Source organism: Vidua chalybeata, chromosome 2, assembly GCF_026979565.1.
Source record: "Vidua chalybeata isolate OUT-0048 chromosome 2, bVidCha1 merged haplotype, whole genome shotgun sequence".
NCBI lineage: Eukaryota > Metazoa > Chordata > Aves > Passeriformes > Viduidae > Vidua > Vidua chalybeata.
In genome coordinates, this window is record NC_071531.1 from 70,832,926 (window position 1) to 70,855,763 (window position 22,838).

The following is a 22,838-nucleotide window of genomic DNA, read 5'->3' on the forward strand; positions in this document are numbered from 1 at the left end:
TGCATGTCACAATACACAGTTTCCAAACAAGAAACATTTGTGCAAAACTGAAGAATAGACTAGAAACTGAGAGGACTCTTTTCTAGTAATTCAGAATCCATAGAAGTTGCTTCCAAATGGCAAGAATAGCTTTTGCTTCTTGTGCAAAAAGAAAAGCTGAAAGTCCTCTTCCAAACAGCAATTTTTTGTCCTGCTAGTGCTTATATGATTCTGAATTTCCTAATTTTTGATTTCTTGAAATTTCTGTGAGCAACAAAAAAAAAAAATAGCAGTACTATCATACAGGTAATACACCAGTGAGCACAAATTTCAATTGCAAAGTAATTTCTATTGCTATTAATTTGTTAAAATTATTTTTGTTTGCTTGCTTTTAAAAACATTTTGTTTGAATGGCAAACAAACATTTAGGGGAATATAAGTTTTCTGGTCTTTCAGTTTGGATATGACAACATTCCTATTTCACTGATGAAATTTTGGCAAATCCTTTATGAACCTGATGAAACTTCAGGCTTTGCATTCCCACTTGAAAGCAAAAATAAAGCAGAAAAAAACCCATTAAGACAACAAGCCAACAGTTTTAGGCTCTTAACATATTTGTGAAGAAATAAAATGCCCGTGATTGTGCACTCTGTTACTGTTTCTGGCACACCTATAAAATAAATCTCAATCAATTCTTTCATCATTTGAAACCAATGTTTCCAGGTCCACTGGGTTTAGTGAACTGAGCCTCCTGCTATGCATAGAGCTAAAGAAATATTTTCTTTGCCAACAGACTACTGCACCAGCCTTCCTTGGTAATTCATTTTAGGTGTGACTAACCATGGAGTCTCCCACACAAACTGTTTTAGTTGTTTCAAAGATTGCTATACACATATCTAAGTGCTCCTGAGCTCTCCACAGCAGAAAACCCTCATAAGCACCTAATATAATATCCAAGCACAGACAGATCCATTTGGTGAGATATCTTTGCAACCACAGTCACATGCAGATTTTTCAGCTATGTATGAACATGTTCCATGTTCCTCCAGCAACAAGAGTTATACCAAGTTCTGAGTTCTGGGATTGTTTTGGTAGAAAATTGAGACCAAGGCAGAGAGATTCCTTGTGATGAAAGTGTCCTTGCTCTAGTGCTCCATTCTGCTGAAAGGCTGAAGGTGAGGCAGAAAAGGGGAAACTGTGTGAAGTTTTTACTTGAAAAGTCCTCTTCAAGTTGGCAGGTTTTGAGGTATTGAACTATAGCTCATGGTAACTTGCCACTGTACTGATAAGGAAACAGATCAAGGGACCTGATGCTCAGGAGTTACTTTCCTCTTTCTATCTCTTCCTAACTCCACATACTGATTCCTGGCATGACCCTGTGTCACCAGCACCCAACCATGTGCACATGAAGATGCAGGAGGGGAGAGTCCAGCAGCCAAAGTTTTGTATGAGAAAAGGTGTTGCTGACTTTCTCTAGTGGCAAAGCTCATTAGGAATGAGAAGTTAGCAGGGTTTTTGTGGAGGCTGTGTGTGCCTAGGAGCAGCAACATCATTTTATTCAGTATTCAAGAAGTCTGCAAACTGAGGATCCTCTAATTTCGGTTGCAAGATCCCTTCAGCAGGGGTGGATGTGACTGTACTGTGATGCATCTGTAGCATGATGGCAAGGGATGGTCAGTTGTTCAAGCATCATACAGGTGCTGTGCTGAGGTAGCTCACATAAAGTGCTTTTGTTACACTCCTCTAGGTTAAAAGCAACTATAAAAAACTCATTCTTCAAGGACAAAACATTCACCGTTTGATAAAAAGATCACTCACTCTAATCACAGGTGCTTTTGTCAAAATCTGTTTGGACTGTGCTCTCCCTGCAAGTGGGAAAACTCTTCTGCTTGCTTTTCTCCCACATCTGAATCTGAATCAACCTAATCTTTCAGTATGAACTACTAGGAGCTTCCTAACTTTGCCGTGTGATGGACTCACTATAAAACTCTGAGACAGATCAGGTATTGAAGCACTCAAATGCTGACAGCCCTGGCTGCATACTTTGAGCTGCAATAGCTGTGCTTGGCAGGGAACACGCTCTCATTAAGTAGCTGGAGGACTCCTCCAAAATCTGCCATCCCACCTGGACAATGGCATTTCCAGCACAGGCGAGCCTCTGACTGCAGCAAGGAAATCCTGGCTGCAATGAGGGACCCCACCTCACAGGGGAGCTGCTTGAATTTCAAGGGCAGTACAAGCCTAATCAGAGGCCGAATATTTTGGCAGGGGTCAGAACATTCAGACTGCTTTGGTGTCCTCGGACTGGATATTTGAAAAGGTTTTCAACTTCTCCCTCTCCTGTTCTGCCACTAGAGGGCACGGCTCCCCGCTCTGCCAGGAGACGCATCAGCCTGCAAGGACAAGGGGTTTGCCTGCTGGAGAAATTTGAGGTCTTTTTCTCCCACCTTCCCTATACCTGCATTTCACACTCTTGGCTGGACCTGAAGCCCTGTCTAAGAAGAAAATACCCTGAGAACTTTAGCTGAGGCAGAAGGGAAGGCAGCCGGTTGTCACTTTGCATGGCTTGAGAAAGCATTTGACACGTCTTTCCTCCGTTGAGCCCACCCAGAAGCAGCTCTGCCAACACGCCCTGTTTCTTATTTCAGCTCGGCCTCGTTTGCACTGTGCTACAGATCTGTGCAGCAGCCACAGCCCTGCCTCAGAGCCGCTGAGGCATCAGGCAAAGCCTGGGCACACGAGGGTGAGGCTTCCTGCAGCTCTTGACCTGTGGGAAGCAAGCTGGTTTGTGAACCAGATGCTCACTCCTTCACAGCCATTTCAGAACTACAAGATGCAGGACAGAGAGCAATAGGATAGTAACCTTTTTCTGCAGTGACCATTCAGTAAACAGCACATTCTATTTTATTTGTTCTCCAATAGTCACTGCCAACACTGCGTGACAACCAGCACATCCTCTCCTTTGATGTGACAATAGAAATCTAACCAGAGCAGCCACCGATTTGAAACTTTTTCATCTTTTTTTTTTTTTTTTTTTTTTTTTTTTTTTTTTTTTTACCATAAATAAAATATGGCTAAAATACAGGATATTAGTCATGCTTTTGGGAAGTCAGATTAAGGCAAGTTCAGGAACACTGACAGTAAAACAAAGAAGAAACACTGAATGAATAGTAATTTGCACTAGGCTGAGGTTCAGACCTACTCAATTCACAGTGAGCCTTTCCAACAGCCATTGGGAAGCAAAAAAATTTAGCTTGCAGCAAAGCTGTTAACCTTTTCTCTAAGAAAAGCACTTCCAAACCAGCATGGCCTCTTTGATGCTGTATGAGGACTCAGGACTAATTTCCTAGAGGTATTTCTCACTGATGAGTCTTCATTCAGGAATTCATGCAAATGTATTTTAGGTTGTGAAGTGCTGGGAAATTGCTTGCACTTCCTCATGAGATGTATATGCCTGGTCTCCAACAGTGGTATCTTTTCTGGCTTGATGATTAGAATAACCAAACTCTAGTTTTGGACATTAAAACTCAGAAGAAACAAAAAACTGAATTAGTGAAACTTTTTAGTTTGATGAACTAAGATTTTGTTTCTGCTTAGTTAATGCTAGGACAGGATGCATACAATTGCTCAGATACAAAATATGTATGGAGTTATAAATACCTTTAATTTTCCATCCATATGAACTGAAGTCCATGCAAAATAGGCAAACATGATCTTACCAAAGCAGCCACGTATTTTAAAGGAAGAAATATAGTACAACTTATTTTTACTTTTTGAAGATACAAATGGATATTGGAAGGTACTCTGAATTGGAGTCTAGCAATTCATAGGTAAAAGCCTAAGATATTGCTGTGTGTAAATGCCAAGTACCAGAGCCTGTTATGCTGGAAAAGGTTAGGAGTTTGAAGCAGTGATTTAGGTCATATAATTTTCCCAAGCAAACAAGATTGTATTCTTATGCAAATGATTAGGCTACTAAAAATACCAGGCAATTGAAAGGACCAGCTTTATATAAGCAGAAATACATACAAATCAGCATTCCACAAGGCTCACTAGCAGGCACCAGCAGGTTTTTTATGGGTGTTTTAAACATCTGCTTTCGCCCTCTCTCCCTGACAATTTGTCTCTCTACATGCACCAGATGCTTCCAAGGCTGTGGAGCTGCCAGAGAGTCAGCCCAGGAGATTCAGAAAGGAAAAGTCAATTATCATCAGTGAAGAGGAGCACAACATGGATGAGGGGTGCCTTCCCAGGAGACTGGTGGAGTTCCTCCTGCAGGACACAAAAAATTTGGGCATTAAAACTGTGGGCTGCAAAAGCCCAAGGCAAGGTCTCCAAGGAAATGGTGGGAAGGTGTCCATGTGTCGTGGTTTGACATGGAAGTGAATTTTTTTTTTAGGAAGTTGGGTCAAACCAATCAGTGGTCAGGTTTGGATATCGGCACCTGGAGTGACCACTGAAAGTATGGACACGCCTCTGAGAACACAGGGGGTTAAAAGCAAGAACTCCCAGGGGAACTGTCTCTTTGGTTCCAGTCGTCAGAGAGTGCAGTGAGACTCTCCCCTGCCCAGCCATGGGCTGGGTGGGGGAGGGGAAGCCACGCGGCCTTGTCCAGATAGGCCGAGGGGCTGAAGGTCTGGAACCGAGCCAGCCCCTGTGGACGGAAGGGTGGAGAGAAGTGGAGATGCCTTTGTTTTCCCCCCACAGAGGGAAAGAGACAGAGAGCCTGACAGCACCTGGAAATTTGCTGGCAGTGGAGAAGGAGAAAGGGGGGGGGATGATGCCCAGCGTGGGAGACGGGATGCTGGACCGAGATTTCAGCTGTCCAGGGAGTCTGAACTTTTAACCCTTTCCGGGAAATGAGGGCTTTGTAAAATATTACTCCTCCTTGATTTGTAGTGGAAGAGAGACAGTCCGGGACCTGAGATGTTAGAAGAATAAATATTTAGGTGAGAGAAGATGATGAAGTAGCTTTTGGCTGGACTTTTCTTGTTAGCCATAGACTGAATCAAAATCTCCTGCAACAGAGACTGCATTTTAGGGGGATGCAGTGGTGACCCAAGGAGACCTGCTTCAGCTTCTAACAGCACAGGAATGGCAAGAACAGAGGAAAGCTGAGGAGGGAATGGTGATGCCCTCTGTCTTCAGGAAGAAGATGATCTCTGTTCTTGGACCCTTGGCCCCTGGGGAAAATGGGGGGGACTGTAGTCCCAGGATGAGAAGCTGAACTGTTGTATCTTTGGGTCCGTGGCAAAGCATCCTTAAAGGAGCCCTATGAGCAGTCTGTCCATGCACGGTGGTGAGAGCACTGTGACATGGAAAGGAGAGTGTCACACTGGCAGATTTTCTCCGTGCGGTTGCCATGTGTGACAGGGAAACACAGGAGGTGGCAACTGTGTTTCCTGGGGGGTCTGTGGTGCAAGAGAGACTTCTCTCTCCCTTGATAGCTTGAGTATTGATTATCTGAAGGGTGGTAATTTGATCAGGAATCCCGGGTGATGTTTCATGCTGGGTGTTTTTGGAAATTGGGAGGAGGAGGGGTGTTTTAAAAAGTCTTCATCCTGGATTTAGTCTGTGTGTTTTCTGTAGTAGTAGTAGTTTAATAAAGTTTTTTTCCCTTTGTTATTAAGCTTGGGCCTGCTCTGCTCTGTTCCTGATAACATCTCACAGCATTTATTTGGGGAAGGTGCATTTTCATGGGGGTGCTGGCATTGCGCCAGTGTCAAACCATGACACCATGGTGCAATACAGCTACTGCTCTTCCTCCAGGCCTGATCTGCAGCCCGGCAGTGACAGTCCTGCCACAGGAAGCAGGAACAAGGAGAACACATACTCATCACGGTAAAACCCCTATGATGTGATCCATGATTTCTTTCCATATCTCCTGCCTAGCATAAAGGAACTAGAAAAGTTTGCTCTGTCCCTTCTTAAACCTATGCCCTTCCATTGCCAAATGGCTCTTAGTCTTCACTGCCAATGGCACAATATTGTGGTACTGAGGAACTCTGATCTGGCAGCACTGCGGCACCACTGCATTGATCTTGGGTGGAAATGTGCTATAAATGCTTCTATATGTATTTCCAAAAAACAGGTAATGTGAGCAATCTATAGCATCCCTAGGCAAAACTTCTGAATTAGGTACTCAGAAAAAGCTGGACTGACTCCTGACTTTGTGCACTAAGGACCTAGATAACTCAGATGTCAAACTCTTTTTATCCAGAATTTTAGCCTGTGAGAATCTGCTTTGTGGTCCTTTTGCAGTGACCAGAGGGGAACCTTAACTGAGCTTCACATGATAAGTTTTTGCTTCAGCCCAGACTTCTTACTCATCCTTTTATAGCATGACATGTGCATGGACCTCTTGAAGCAGCCCTAAGAATAAGTTTTGATCCCATTATCAGATGGCAAGGTGTTTTGACTTTTAATAATCCACCATGACTTGGGCCTGGCAGTGGATCTTCTTCTCTTTCCAGCACTCCCACACATTGCATCTTTTTAACCTGTGCTGGCTACCAGACCAAGCAGGGGAAGATTGATTTTGTCCTTCTTCCCTTGTGCCTTTGTGCCAAGACACTTGGCCCTTGTCCTTTCTGGGGAAGGACTTCCAGTGAGACACCTGAGGGCTCTCTGAGAGGGATCCCTCTGGACACATCCCTGAAGCTCTCTCTCATCTGGGCTTGAGAGTTTAAGTATTCAGCGTTGCTACACTGGCCTCTGTGTAAATAAGGCTTGTGTGTTTTAATTTCCCCCCTATGTTATTTTCTTTGGGAAAGTTAACAACAACTGGAAGAGTGCTATTGCAACCCCAATATTATTTTCTGAAACAGATGCTTATTTTAACACTGTACCCAGAAACAACAGAAAGTTCCTCTAGAAGTGATGGCACTGCAGCTTCTTTAAAACAACTAGTATTCTTGGAAGCAGCTATTTTTACCCACAGAATGCAGCTTGGGGTTAAGAATTAAGGTGTAGAAGGATCATTACTTATCATAGCTCCATTTTGCTCAGTGTATTCTTTTATAAACTTTATTTTTTCCCTTTAGAAATCTTTCTTTGGGCTGAACCCCAGCATACTAATCAGAATTACTTCTGATTCTGTCTATTTAACTGCTGCAGCCGAGATGTATCTTGAAAACGTATATCAAGTTTTGCATTAGATTAGAGATCACTTCTTTTTTGAACTCTTTGCTATTTTACTAGTTTGGGACTGCACTGCTCAAACCTCCTTCCCCATTCAGCTGAGCATAATTGTTGGCTACCTAGTGGAAAAGTAGTCTAGAACTCAATAAAGAGCATCAGTTTTCCTAAAATGTGTTTGATACTGCCTAAAGTGTACAGAACTTGTTTTGACTCTTTTGGTCTCTGCAGAGCAGTGTGAACCCTTGTAGAAAAGATTTTTTCCGAGGAAACAGTTTTGCTGCATCACTGCTATTCACCTCCTGCTTTCTGCAGAGCTTCACTGATTTCAGCTCAAGAACCGCAGCCCAAGTTTCTCACCAATTATGATAATAATAATAATAATAATAATAAAAAATAAATAATCCTCTTGGAGCAGGACTCCAGCACACCTGCAGCACACCTACCAGACCAGCATGTGCAGAGTCTCAGGAGGCTTTGTTCACTGGTGCAGAAAGGAGGAACCTAAAGTTACTTTGTAAAGTGAAGCAGCAGCTATTGATAATTGTTAAGAAAACACTTAAGATTTTCTGTTTATCATTGCATTTCTGCAGTTCTAAAACCAAACCAGCCATGTTGTCAGGAGCCAGCATTTTCTGGATACCTCATGCTAGCCTTTGCTACACTTGTGGGGACACAATGCAGTAGGAATTGATTTGAGAAAGCACAGAGAACCAGCAGCTTTTGCTGAAAGGAGTTTTCTTGTATTTTTATCATGATGATATAGCTGGGTTTAGTTGAAAAAAATTATTCAAAATAACAAAACCTGAATTGTTTTCTTTTCCTTTATCCCTCTCAGTTTCCCCCTCTTGTTTACTCCTCTGTTTCCTTTAGCAACTGGTATAAAGAGGAGAAAAGGAGGTGAAAAATAAACAAACAATTTTTTTTTAATGGAAGGATGAGAAAGTGCTTCTGTTTCTGTCAAAAAAACCCAGAAATGTTGCATCAAAACAGCAAATATGCAAAAAATGGTTGTTGAGGGAAATTTTGTCAGACTATTTTTATTGGTATTTTTATCACCATCATCATTAATCCACTATGCTCTCTGCACTACCTCTTACTGCTAGGAAAGACTGATGACTTCTTCAGAAATCCTGGACTGGATCCAAAGATTTGAAATCCTGAGACAGGGTCAAGCCATAAGAGCAGGAGGATGCCAAGCAATGCCCCAAATGCAGTTCCAGCTGTTGGGCTGTTGATACACTTCTCCTGTCCTAAACTAAAGATCACCTTTTCCTCATCACATCCTGGCCTTTCACTGCCATAGTGAATAAGCAACTCTCAAGCAAGAAAGTAATATTTACCAGAATAAATCACTTTGAAATATCTACGCTTTGATCAGCTAATGTTCTGTCCAAGGGACACCCAATCCTGAGTTTTTCCTTTCTTCCAAGAATAAGGTATTAGGCAAGGACAATCCAATGCTAACAACATGGTCAGCTCTAAAATCCTAGGGACATCCCTCTGCATGCTGTGCCCCAAGGTCACCCTAGGGCCATGAGCACAACACTACTCTCTGTAGGAAACTGTTTAAATTCAGTCCTGATCAAACTTGTGACTGTCTAGACTCTGGGACCAAGAAATACTTTTGCACCTTTGCTTCTGAACAAGGTCAAGATAATGCAGTGAGTGACAGCTTCTCCCTCCAAGAGGTTCCAGGGAAGAGACTTCTCACCATGGTGTCACATCTTGCAGTTGTGTTCCTGTACACCATGCACAGCACATCTAAAAAGTCTGTGTGAGCAGTATGCTACATGATCGGCAAGTCAGAAGAATTTGTCCCAAACAGAGTCAAAAATCGAGACAAAGCTGGTGCCAGATGCTATATAGATCCCCTCAGAGAAGAGAGAGATGCTGGTATTTGGAAGAGGTTGTGCTGCAAGAAAACAGGATAAAAATCCATAAGCTGTCAACTGAAGTTGTCAACTGCCTGACAAATGTCAGATGTGGAACAATGCAGCCAGAGGTAACTCTGCTCTGAGACTGCTCTGCAGGTCAGAAAGACCTTTTCTATCATTGCCTGAAAAAAGGCAGCATTGCTGTCAGGAACAGATCTCACCCCTGTGATGCCTCTGCAAAAACTATGTCTAACAAGGAAACCAAAGCTTCATAATTTCACTGATCTTAAAAAATATGCAGGAGATTATTAAGATTGGGGGCTCAGTTTTCCTGCTATGCTCAAGCTCTTTCTAGAGTGAAGTAAAACAAGGAAGGGTCAAGGAGTTGACTCAGCCCCACAAGGCAAAGCAAAGGGATGGGAAATGGGGTCTTGCTCTGTGCTGGGGAGAAGTTATATAACTGTAAAAAAAAAAAAATGCACTCTAATTTTGATGACTGTTGTGCTGCAAGTGTTTTATCATATTTCAAATTTTCATTTGGATTTGAGACAGATTTTAGCATATTAGTTTGTCTCATGAGTATATCCCAGACAGTCTCAATTCTTCATGAGAAGGACTATCCTGGAAAGAATTAAGCAGGTCGAGAGGTGAGTCACCACCCTTTTTCTTTCAGATGTTGAGATGTGTTCAGTCCTCAGGGAAATTATGGAAAAATGTAACCTCCCTATTAATTGGTCCAGAAGAAGAGGCATCTCAGCCAGCTGTGAAAGACTGATACAGACATAACAGCAACAGGCTGTGCAATTTCCCATGAAGTCATTCTGTTTGTGACTTTGTGCTGTGGGCAGCTCTGGTCACTTCAGGGACTGGTGGACTATGTTGGGAACAAGAGAGGGCTGCCTCCCTGGAGCTTGCAGCAAGACCAACACAGCAACAGAAGGTGGGGATACCATGCCTTGTCTGAGCCACAACAAACTCCCTCCTGACAGTATGTTGCACACAAAGAAAGGAAGGATTCACCATGAAAAGCATTAGTACAGAGATGGATGGGCCCTTCTCCATAGCCTTCACCATGATACTGGTCAGTAAATCTAAAGGCTGGTTGTAGAAACTGAGTTTGATCAGCACCCCTGTGCTGAGGAGAACCAGCAAGCAGTATGATGGCTGCTTGCACATCCCTTAGCTTCAGGCCCAGGAAGAACTCTGAATGCTCCTGCTCCCAATGTGCTGTGTACACATTGCTTGATTCAAAGAAGATGAGAAGAATCAGGGAGCAGAGCACCAAAAAGTTGTCAGTTGCCATCTGTCAAGCATTTTGCAAGTGGCTGCCACCACAACTGGATCTTTTAAAGATGTTTGGATGAAAGTGAGGGAGATATATCCAGTAGAGAGCAGGGAAAACACTGAGAAGCAAGTGAAGGAGGCAGAGGAAGTCGAAGTAGGTTGAGGGAGTAAAGAGCCCCTCAGCAGAGCTGAGAGTGTGGGAGAACAGAACTGGGTAGGGCTAAAATACATGCAAGTGAGTAGGAAGGAAGCAGATGCACGTAAGGGGATGGAGTGGGGGGCAGTAGGAAAGCAGGAAAAGCACTGTGTCTAAAGAGTCCTGCAAGGGTCACACCATAAGTAGAAATCTTCACTTTAAGGACAGAAATCACAATTACACTGGTTGAATTAAGGAGATATGGCACGGTAAATAGAAGTGGTTTACACAAAGAGCAAACTCCTCTGCGAAGAGGTTATCTAGAGAAGTATGGAAACATTAATTTAGGAAGCAATTTTTAACCTTGGCAGCTGCCTTACCCCATCTCCCCAAAACGGCAGATGAAACCTGATGGATACAGAGTTCTGCAATGCAAAGACATATTTCTAGTTTAGTGAATGTTCCTGATTTATACAATGATAACAAGAATCTAGGAACATCACTGTTCTGCCTTTCTATCTCTATGGGTCAGAAGTTTAAAGTTCTAGTATTGCCATAATTTTTTTAAAACACTGAAATACCCAGTCTGGACATGGTGTATCTTTCCCACTACCTGGCATTCTGCAGCAACAGCCTCATTTGTATTCTGTCTTTTACTTGAGCAAAGAAAAAAAACACTCTGCATTGCCACAACTAAGTCCTTCCCCACTGCAATACAGAGATTGCCAAACAGTCACACTAAATTCAACATGTTCCTATTAACATATTTTATTCATACTGATGGTCTGCTTCACAGTGTGCTCCCAAAGACTTGATTTAAAATTTAAGCTCCAGACTTCTAATAAAATATATAAAGCAAAACAAAGTGAGTGTCTTTTTCTACACAGAAGTACAACAGAGCTGCTTCTTCTTCAAGGCTCATCTATCACAGATTTCAGGCAGGAGGTTTTTTTCCCCACACAGGGCTGGAGTGTCTTCCTGTACAAGGGAGAAATTTGTGACTTCTAAAAGAATCATTGTCTATAAAGTCCTACTTCTTTTTTGAGTTAAAAATTAATTTCAGGCTGTGGATAAGTTTTGGACCCGATGATACCACAAAGTGAGGCTTCCTCCAAGATAATGTTCTTAAGTAGATTCCACCTTGACAGGCAAACTCCCTAACTCCAAACCAACTGTTGAGGCACTGTATTTCTGTCTTGACAAGCAGGAGTGGCCATGTCTATTGGGGAATAAAGTTTTCCTGGCCCCCCTGGTTGGGTCTTCACACAGCAGGCTTTTCTTTACACTCTGATTCTGTTTGTGAAAGTCCAGCTAAACCCATCAGGTGACTTCAGGTAAGACATTGCAGGCAATCTGAAAGCTTTGTGGGCCAGAGCCATTTTTCATAGGGCTCTCCTTTGCTGTTAGCAAGTCCAGCATTTCACCTGAGGGTCTGAGAAGAACTTACAGGAGCATCCTCCATGTGCAATAAAGGCTGTGTAACATTTTGCTCCAAGCTACACAAGCCATGGCACTCTTGTCACACAGTGGACTCTCAGGAAGCTGGAGAGTATCAGGGCTACACTAAACTCTTAACAAAACCCATGAAGAAAAAATTAATTTCTAAGGGATGGTTCACCTCTCAGACATGTTTTGGGTTAAGGGGACTCTCCATCTGAAACTCTCCCCATCGTGTCAGAAAGAAGCAGGCAGAGTTCACAGCAAGCACTGTTACTTTTCTGATACCCAAACTGAATGAGGCAGATCTATAATTTCTTTTGTGGGCAGAGCAAAACACCTGCAGAGAAATGGGGAAACAAAAAAGCATCAGCTTCTGGTAATGGTCTGTGTTAGGAGCAGCAGGCCAAGAAAGATGCCTCCCCTTATGCTGCATGAGCCATTTCCTGCAACACTTTAGTTTCTTCTCACTGACTCCTATTTAGCAGCTGCTTTGTGAATTTTTGCTGGCAGCCGTCTGAATTCACCCTTGGCACCACATACAATCCCCACAGCCATGAGGTTGAGCACTGCTCTGTGAGTGACACTGCAGCCCAGGAATGGCAATACTGGGCTGAGCTGGGAGCCAGACAAGGTGATGAGGGCAGGTCCAGTGGCAATAACCATAACCAGCTGCAGCCCAATGTTGTCCAGGCAAAGCCAAAGTAAAAAGGAAGGCCTGAGGTCAAGCTAGGAACTTGAGCCAAGCCTAGATACAACATACATTTCACACAGTTCAGGCCAGCTCTCAGGCAAGGATCTCAGCTTTATGCTGCACCTGGGCCAGGTGGAGGGTGGTTGGAGCAATGACAGCTTGCTGGAGTACTCCAGATCCTGACAGCCATTGTGAGGGGAAGTCCAGAAATAGTGTTAGCCCTCAACTGGCTAAGCACTTCTAACACTTAACCAACAACCCTCAGACATGCAGGGTATGTTTCAAATTCCCACCCTGCTCTAAGACCTCTTCCTCTCCCACTCTTCATTGATCCATAACTATTAATAGTTTCTTGTGCGAGGAGCTGGAAGCAGAGGGAGAGCTAAGAATATAACACTATTAAATGCTACAATCAATGACTTGCAAAGGAGTGGAGAAGGGATGCTGGCTGCCAGCTTATCCTTCTGTCACCAGGGCCACCCAGGTGGCACCAGCTCCCTGGCTGAGGCAGCTCAGCCACGGCTATAATTCAGTGTGAGTCCAAAGTTTTCTTTTGACAGGAAAAGCTGAAACAGCAGAGGGCTTCTTGCCATCATCTCTGGACAAGCCAAGGAGAGGCAGGAATGGTTTGTTTAATGCCATGTCTCATTATCCCTGGCACTTCATGACTCATTAAATGTCCTAGTTTTGTAACTAACTCCTGCTGAGCTCAACATTTGATACACATTTATGGGTGGCCTGTTGGCTGTACTAACAATTCATAATTCCCCTAACGATCTTAACTCCTTCCTTTGCATGCTAGGTTTCCTTTAAACAACTATAAAATAAAGATACCGGGGACTCAGTTCTTAACACAGAATGAATTACATGTATCTGGAAAATTTATTAATATAGCTATATGCTGCAGTTAGATGCACTCGTTCTGAGTTCAAATAAACTGTGCTGGATCCTGATGCTTCTTACACTGCTCCCCTTCTGTATCCATTTGGCTTTTACCATGGATATGTCCACGCAAATGAATGTTTGATATTGATGCCACTTCAAAAGAAGGGCAGCAGCACATTTAACAGTATTTATTCACTTGTATAGAACAGGAACAGGAGCCAAATGACACTTCTTGGCCATTACATATGAGAATTAGAAGTAAGAGGCTTCTGTTCAGGAACCTTCTTGTGATATGAGTGATTTTGTCAGCTTCCTCCATTTTCCAGCTTGCTTTCTTTGCAAAAGGCCAGTGAGAATTCACAACAGAGCCCACCAACATGTTGACCCAGCCTGGCAACTGATTCAAACAGGGCAACTGCAAGCACTCAGAACAAGTTTGACAGGCACCAGTATTTATGGAGTTGACAGCATATTTAACCTGTCTCTTCTGAAAACACAATGCATGGTCACCTTGGAGGTAGGTAGACAAGTATGTGATTTAGGTTAATTTTTCTCTCATTTACTTGAAGCACAGAATCACTTAGTTTGGTCACACTGAAAAGAGTGACTTTGAATACACAGTCAAAAAATCCAGTCTGTGTATTTCAGGGCATGACTGAAAAGCCACTAGCAAAATCACACAGTTCTAAACTGAAAGTATCTTGGATTACTTTAAACTCTAGGTGGAAGTTATTTGCAGATTCAATCAAAGAGTGTCATAGAAGTGTGCCTGATTTCAGGCTACCTTGTATGAGAATAGTCTGAAATTCAGCAGTGTCAGACAGCTTTCAAACTGCCTTTGTACTGGGTTTGGTTGGGATGGACTCAACTTTCTGCAGAGCAACCTAGAGGGTCTGTGCCTTTCATCTGTAGCAGACAGAAAAGAGCACTGGTAGCACACGGGTTTGGGTATTGCTGGGCAGTGCTAGCACTGCGTCAGGGCTTTCTCTCCAACACTCCACCAACCACTTTGAAGGTCTGTAAGCTGGAGATGGGCAAGAGATTGGCAGGGGGAATAACTGGGACAACTGACCCAAATAACCAAAGGGATATCCCATGCCATATGATGTCCTCCTTAGAAATAAAAGTTGAAGGAAAGGAGAATGATGGGAGGACATTTGTGGTGATGTCATCTGTCTTCCCAAGAAACTGCTATGCCTATTGAGGCCTTGCTTCCCAAAAAATAGCTGGACATCTGCCTGCTGATGGGTTGTAGTGAATGAATTCCTTTTTTTATTTTGCTTCCATGTGCAGCATTTTTTGTTAAGAGAACAAGTTTTCTTAACAACTGTGCTTTTATCAAACCATGAGATTTTCTACATCATTTTCTCCCCCAGTCCTTTCAAGGAGAGGAGTGAGAAAGCAGCTGGGTAGATATCTGGCAGTCAGTCAAGGCCAATCCTCCATGGGATACTGGACAAAGATTAATTTTCTTGACTGTTCTTTCCGTTTTGGTTACTGCTGATGGCAAAGAAAACAGATGATGTAAACTTCAAAGGCATTTTCATAGAAGAATTGTCAATTTCACTTAATACTGTCAACCTTGAACCTTTAATAAACATCAGTCCTGATTAAAAAGAAGAAAAACCACTTGGGGTCTTACCTGTTAAGCCTTGGTGTGTGAGCCCACGAGGATGTGGTTTTCTGACCAGCATATTCTAGCTCAAGCCTGTGCTGCCCTACTGAGACTAGCCCCACCCTTACTAGAGCCTATTTTATATTCCTGCTGCTTGCCTTAGGTCAACACTAGCAGTCAGGAGGCCAGTCAAATGAGCTTCAAGATCTGGCTGACAAAACAGGGACAAGAAGGGTCTCGTTCATTCTTGCAAAATCTTTTGTTTCAGAGGTGGTTTGCAGTAGCAGCAAGACTGTGTTCAGAGGCTGCCATAGGGTGGTCCAGGGGGAGCAGATGATGCAGAAGGTCTGCACAGGACGACAGTTTGTCACCGCAGCATTTCTCCCTCTGTGCAGCAGTTCCTGTCAGCAGGAGAAAATACAATCACTGATTTCAGTCAAGTGCTTTGTCTGCAGCATTTCTGTCTTTGTCCTGCATCGCTTTATGCAAGGGTGAGATGCTGACTATTGGTGACTCAGGCTTTTGCTGAAGAATGTGTTTTAAAGTTAGAAACATGGCTGTTACAAAACAAAGAAAGTGCACAAATTCACCCCTGGAAGAGTGAAAACAACAAATTGCAATGCACAGACTTCAGTGTCAGAGAATATGTTTCTCTGGAAGGGATTTAGTTATTTTCTTACCCCATGAAACAGGTGCCATCTCTCAGAAAAGACTTCCTTTGAGGATTTTGATCCTTTGGGAAGGAGGATGAGTTAGTGGCTAGAGATGAAATGCAAAGGTGTTTTCAGCACAGCAGCTGGCTGCTCGGTTTTCTAATACAGTACATTACATTGCTAATGGAAATGTTGCTTTGTACCTTCTGTTTTTCTCCCAGTAGAATTAATTCCAGCACTGTTTGCATGCCAAGCATGCACACTCACAGCTACGAGCTCTGGGGACAGGCAGAGCTTGGACCTGCACTGATAAGATCACAAAGATTCTGCAACAGGGCTGGGAGCTGAACTCCCTGCCTTTGTGAAGTGACTTCACCACAAGACTATCTCTGCTCCTGCCCACAGGAACTGTCACACACAACTACAGACAGGCCTCGAGAGTCAGCAGACTGGGGCAAAGGCATCTGGCTGTTTTGAAATCCTTTGGGAGATCTGCAGGAAAAGGAGTCTTCTGTTCCACTCTGTGATGCAGCAAAGAGGGGAAAAAAACCCCACCATTTCCCACAGAGCAGCTAACCCTTCCCAGTTTGCTAATCCAACCTGCACTCCTGCTTCTGCCAGGAATCAATCTGTTTCAAGGTTGCACGTGTCATTTTATTAAGAAATAAGAAAGAGCAGGGAAGAGCAGCTTTAAAAGCAGCAAGCTGTGCAGGGGCTGGGAGACACAGGCTGCCAAGTCTTTGGGAACACTCAGAGATGAAAGTACCGCAGGAGTGCCACATGGCAGTGCTGCTGGTATAGGTACTGTGCTGCTAAAGCAGCTCTCTACATGCCAGTTATGAAGAGGCACAAATCGTGGAGCTGGAGACACAGAGCTCACTAAATCCAATGGTCACAAAATGGGAAGTAAAAGGAGTATATTTTTCCATGCTATAGGAGCCACTGACCCAAGCTGAAAGCACTGGGAGAAAAAGCAACAAGGCATATTAAGTACTTCCCTGGGAGCTGACTGTGAATGAAGCAGCTTGGTTTTCACTTGGAAAACTATAACTATATATGCACAGCCATTAACTTACTGGGTCCCAATCAGCATAACTATCACTGTTTTGTATACTAGAAGAAGAAAACACAACAGTAAAGTTGTTTACTGCTACTTTTTGTTTACTGACAACTTGCATTGTCTTTCTTTACATCACTGGACACCAAAGTTCTTAATACCAACAAGATAAAAACTTCTTAAAGGCAAAGCCTAAGAATCATTAAGGTTGCAAAATAACTCTAAGATCATCAGGTCCAATGATTAACCCAGTACTGCCAAATCCATCACTAAACAGTGTTCCCACATGCCATGTCTTTTGAATATTTATGGAGAAGGTTCACTACTTCCTGGAGCAGCCTGTTCCAGTGCTGGATAATCCTTCTGGTGAAAAAAGTTTTTCTTAATATCTAATCTAAACCTCCCCTGGCACAACTTGAGGCCATTTTCTCTTGTCCAATTACTTGCAATATGGGACCAGAGACCAACTCCACATCTGGCTACAATCTCCTTTCAGATAGTTATTGAGAGCAATAAGGTCTCCCCTGAGCCTCCTTTTCTTCAGGCTAAACAACCCCAGCTGCTCCTCACAGGACTTTCCAGCACCTCAATGCCTTTCTTGTAGAGTGGGCCCCAGAACTGTTCACAGTTATCAAGATGTGGCCTCACCAGTGCCAAGTACAGGAGGACAGTCCCTGCCCTGCTCCTGCTGGCCACACTGTTGCTGATCCAGGCAAGGATGCCATTGGCCTTCTTGGCCACCTGGGCACACGCTGGCCAAAAGCAGTACAAGGTCAAACCCCTGTTTTCTTTGCCCAGTGTTCACCAAGCAGAGGGTGAATCCAGCCCTGAACCTGTCAATAAAGTCTGTGAAGGTGGTGAGTCACCTCTTGAGAATCCTGGAGGTTACCTGGCAGCTTGTCCAGTCAGCTCAGCCTTGGTTAAAGAATCAAAGGGACAATTTGAAGCTGAAAGTCAGTAACCGTGGGATTTTGCAAATACCAGTCTGCCTACAACATATCTCTTGTGTAGCACGGAATACTGTTCAAATGTAAGGACTTTTTATTCACCTCAAAAATTAATTAATGTTCAAATGTAGCAATAACAAAGCTGTCTATAGCACTGACAGTGTAAATTAGTTGCCATCCTTCCTTGTGAGGGGAGGTGGAGGGATGGGTGCTGATCTCTTCTCTCTGGTGAACAGTGACAGGACCTGAGGGAATGGCCTAAAGTTGACCATGTGGAAGTTTAGGTTGGGTATTAGGAAAAGGTTCTTTCACACAAAGGGTGGTTGGGCACTGGAGCAGGCTCCCCAGGGAAGCGGTCACACCACCCAGCCTGACAGAGTTCAAGAAGTATTTGGACAATGCTCTCAGGCCCATGGTGTGGCTCTTTGGGATGGTGCTGTGCAGGGTTAAGTTGGACTCAATACTTGTGGGTTCTTTCCAACACAGAATATTTTGTGATTCTGTGATCCTGTAATTTTAAAAGACTTATTTTCAGCAATTTGACATATATTAACTACACCTTCTAAAACATAGAAATACTGTTCAAAAGGGCAGTAAACACCCCCACAATGGCACCCCCTTGTCCCAGCAGACTCAAAGAGGTCAACACTCCTGACCTGTGACTCATTCTGAAGGCGATTTTAATTGCAGGGGACAGGAAAAATTTACCTGCTGGGACTGTTGTTATTGTGAGAATAAAACCTGCCCCTGACGTGCCCTGAGCCACAGCAAGTGAGGCCAGGTAAGGCCAAGACAGGCTAAAGAAGTGGGTACCTGGGAATCTCATGAGGTTTAACAAGACCAAGTGCAAGGCGCTGCACCTGGGTCAGAGCAACTCCGGTATCAACACAGGATGAGCAAATCGAGAGCAGCTCTGACCAGGAGGACTTGGGGGTGCTGCTGGGTGAGAGGCTGGACATGCTCTGGCCACGGGCACTCACAGCCCAGAAAGCCAGACGTGTCCTGGGCTGCATCCAAAGGAGAAGGGAGGGGATTCTGCCCCTGTGCTCTGCGAGACCCCACCTTGCACCCAGCTCTGGGGCCCCAGCACAGGAAGGGCATGGCCTGTTGGAGCGAGTCTGGAGGAGGCCACGAGATGGTAACAGGGATGGAGCACCTCTCCCACGAGGAAAGGCTGAGAGAATTGGGTTTGTTCTGCCTGAGAAAGAGAAAGCTTTGAGGTGACTTAATTGTGGTCTTCCACTACCTGGAAGGGAACTCACAGTAAAGATGGGGAAAGGTTATTTACAAGAGAACATGGTGACAGGAGGAGGGAGAATGGGTTCAAATCTAAAGAGTAAGTTTAGTTTAGATATTACAGAAAAAATCCTCTACCCTGAGTGTGGTAAGGCACTGGCACAGGTTCCCCAGAGAAGCTGCGGATGCCCCCATGCCTTGGATGTATTCAAGGCCAGGCTGGATGGGGCTCTAATAAACCTGGTCTAGTGCAAGCTGTCCCTGCCCACGGCAGCGGCGTTGCAAGAGGCTGAACTGTACCGCCGCTGCAGCCCACACCATTCCGCGCCGCCGCTTCCGTGAGGGGAGGCCGCTGCTCCCGCAGAGGGCGCGGGGGGCGGGGCCGGCACCGCCCCCCGACGCCGGCAGGGCCGGCTCTCCAAGATGGCGTGGGCACCGCCTCCGTCGGCGGCCCAGCTGTACAGGCCCAACCGCTTCGTCTCGCTGCCCGCCGAGCTCGACCCCGCCACCTACGACACATCGCCGGAGAAGCTCCGCGCCGAGACCGAGCGCCTGGCGATCCGCTCCCGGCTCAAGCGGCAGTACCTGCTGCAGCTCAACGACCCCAGCGCGCCCGCCGTCATCGTGAGTGGGGACGGAGAGGGGCGAGGGGGAAGCGGGGGAAGCGCGGGGCTCGTCCGCCTCACCCGGCGGCGTCCCGGAGCGGGGCCCGCGCCTGCGGCCGTGCTTGGGGCCGGGGCCGTGCCGGCGGGACGCTGCCCGCCCTCCCCGTGACCTTGGTGCCCTTCCCGGTGTGCCCTTCCCGGTGCCTCAGCCGCCGGGTGGAGGGATCACTGCAGAGCCCTGCGGACCTCACTGCCGTTGTCTTTACACCCCAGGAAAATCCCGCCTTGGTCCGCTGGGCCTATGCGAAGTCACAGAACGTCTACCCTACTTTCCGCCCGACACCCAAGACGTCCTTTCTAGGAGCTGTTTATGGGTTAGGCCCCCTCCTCTTCTGGATCTTTGTGTTAAAAGCTGACAGGGTAAGTCGGCCGAGAACGCTGAACATCAGCGAACAGCACAAACACCAGCTTGTAAAATGTAGATCTGCTTGGAGTCTCAGTTTATGGGATCCTCGTGCGTCTAAAAATGATTAATACCATTGAAGTAGTGAGGGAAGGAAGGCTGGTAGCAAGCCTGCTGTCTCAAAGCCTGTTACTGGTTAGAGTCTTTTTCTGAGAGCCCTTTATTGTACCCTTGGGGCTATGGCCAGTCACAGTTTGCCTGATCAGGCTATTTTGCAGTCACAAAGCTCTCTGTAGCACTGAGTGAAAATTAATCCTAAGTTACTCTTCTTTTCACCAGTTGACACACATTAAATATGCTTTTTGAACTTAAAATACGCAGGAAGCATATGGATGGCAGACCTAGCAATATCTCTGTGCAGTTGCTTGACCATTTCTTTAATTTAGTGAAGCAAATGGGGAGGAGTAATTATGCCAATTGCAGTGTCTGATCTCAGCTGGATGTTCTAATAATTTGGAAGGTTTATCTTGCTTCCATTCTAACTCCTAAACTATGAGTGTCAGAATCTAAGTAATGGTAGATCATTATGAAAAAACTCAGCTATGTAAGTACATAAAAAATGCTAACAGGCAGACAGTGACTGATTTTAGTAGAGAATTTGTGGCTGTTGTAAACCACTTTAATTTCCCTCTTTTGCAAAGAAGTAGCATTTTAGATCAAGTCATAAACCACAAAGCACTAACATAAGTTAACAGAGTATTTGTAGGGAATGTTGTTTGCTAGGGTGAATTGAAAATTCAGGTTTTAGGAAACGTGAGTGTGTTGATATAACAGTTCTTGAGACTTCAGTACTTCTTCAGTATTTTGCCATGCTGAAGTCTTAATTAGTGTCCAGGATAATTCACTTTCCTTTATTGCAGTTCCTTTAGTGATGTTTCAGGATTTTTCTTGTTTCCTGGTAGTACAAAAGACACAGTAGTCATAGTCTTTTCTCTCAGGAATGTTTGCTGTGTGTCTAGGAAAGCAAGAGATAAATTACCAGATTTTAAGTAAATCTTCTGGTTTTATCCAGCAGAAGGAACCTGGCCATTATCCACAGTGCCTGTGTACTGTAATGGTACCTGTCAGAAAGGTACATAACTGCACGGTGAGGTACAAATGGGTAGGAAGTGAGCACAGGCACTTTTAGGCACGTTATTAAGAAGTTTCTCCGTAATTAGATCTCTAAGCTGGGTTATTCAGCCAGAAGGAGGAGATAGAAACTAAGGTACAAATTATGAGACACAGCTAGTTTGGTGAAACATGCCTTACAGGAATTGGTCTCTGCTGGCCTGTGAGAGTACCTAGACGTGAGGTCAATCTGAGCAAGTCTTTAGTAGGTGAAGCTAAGTGCCTTGTTATCTTTTACTTTTAAACAGCTTGTGCTCATATAATCATTTAGGGTAGAAAAGACCCTTAAAATCCTATATGGTGCTACCTTCATGTAGTCTATGCTGAAATACTAGAATTGCTGTTCTGTTATCCCAGGCTGATTGAAAGTCCTTCTGTATTAGGATGATGATAAATGTTCTCTTTGTTCCACAGGATCGTAAAGAGAAGCGTATCCAAGAAGGTAAACTCAAGCGATCACCATTCAGTGTATTCTTCTAAGTCCCTGGAATTGCAGTGATGTTCTTGGGATATAAATAAAATAAGATGCATTATGTGATGACATTTCTTTGTCACAAGAATAAATCTTAATTGCTTGTTGGTTGTCTTACATCTTTAAAAATCATGGGAAGTGCAAAAATGTAGGATCTTTATATCTAAACCAGATGGATAGAGAGAGGGTGTCTGGAGCTCAGCCATTGTACTTTTCGGTGTACATTCAGAGGATCCTTTTAAACCATGGAAGTTGTTGCTGTTGTCCAAGAAGGCTGAAGTTTAAAATTACTAGCAGGCTAAAACGCTAAGCAAGACCAAAGCAATTTCCTAAAGGAACTACTGCTTGCCTTCTAGATGTTCTTCTTGGTGTCACTTTGGCTGTGTGGTTTGCCCTAACTGGATAATAGGCAAGTTGTATGATACATTTTTAAGAACTTAGGAGTCTGCCTGACTGCTCTCAATAAGTTGAGATAATTTTTTTTTCCCTAATGAGCTACAAGCCTAAACCATGTGTTAGTTTATTGCAATAAACTTCTATTTTTTTATTAGTACTAGATTTGGAAATAGTGAGCTCAATGTTGTCATGCTGTATGTAACCAGAATTTCCGCTAATTCTGTGGTTCCTATGAATTAGGGACAGGAAGTTTAAGATAAGGATTTTTACTTTGGCACTGACTATCTTGTAGTATGGGAGAGTTCATCCCTGTAAGGGGACTATGTTCCAAAAAAAAAAAAAAAAACCAATCAATCAAAAAGCGTAACTGAATCTTATGCTTGCAAAGATGCCTTTTCTGTTTATTCTTATAAGAACACAAGTTTTTCCTGCCCAGATCAACTGGTATAGAGGAGTCTGGAATTGTTAGTGCCAATGTATTGAGGTATGAGTGCAAAGAAAAGATTTTTGATGCATACTTGAATTTTTACATGGCCTGTAGGTGCCATCATGCTCCAAACAACCCTAATCTTTCAGAGATTATGGGACTAGTTTTTTCACAGGCATTGAGGTTCACGCCAGAAGCTCAGTCTGATACAAAAGTTGAAAACTTCCCTTTTCCTGCTGGGAATGCAGCCAATGTGAAGTCAGCAAAACCAGGTCTGCTGCATCCTTGTTTTTCCTGCATGATGAAGATGTAAATGTGGGCCGTTTGCAGTCTCTCCAGCAGAGTGAGGTTGATGAGCTTTTCCACATAATCACTAATTGGCTGAAGTTGGAAGGGACCTCTGTAGGTCATCAGGGTCCTACTCTCTG

The 22,838-nt window shown here is 44.1% G+C and overlaps 2 protein-coding genes across 3 annotated transcripts in view; one reads left to right on the plus strand and one right to left on the minus strand.

Moving 5' to 3' along the window:
• The window catches only part of FSTL1 (follistatin like 1), a 98,637-nt gene extending 79,464 nt beyond the window's left edge, over positions 1–19,173 (minus strand). The window contains exons 1-2 of one of the 2 annotated variants that reach the window (XM_053934427.1): positions 19,076–19,173; positions 15,072–15,445 (exon numbers count right to left, since the gene is read on the minus strand). The gene's annotated coding sequence lies outside the window, so the exon portion shown is untranslated. Of the gene's footprint in view, positions 1–15,071; positions 15,446–15,724; positions 16,132–19,075 lie in introns of those variants that run through there. The other variant, XM_053934426.1, reaches the window with a different exon arrangement.
• Positions 19,174–19,278: 105 nt separating this feature from the next.
• NDUFB4 (NADH:ubiquinone oxidoreductase subunit B4) lies at positions 19,279–21,694 on the plus strand. Its single transcript, XM_053934429.1, has 3 exons — positions 19,279–19,561; positions 19,816–19,962; positions 21,530–21,694. The coding sequence occupies exons 1-3, from the start codon at positions 19,361–19,363 to the stop codon at positions 21,593–21,595; spliced, it is 414 nt and encodes a 137-aa protein (XP_053790404.1). The 5' UTR covers positions 19,279–19,360; the 3' UTR covers positions 21,596–21,694.
• Positions 21,695–22,838: the final 1,144 nt, after the last annotated feature.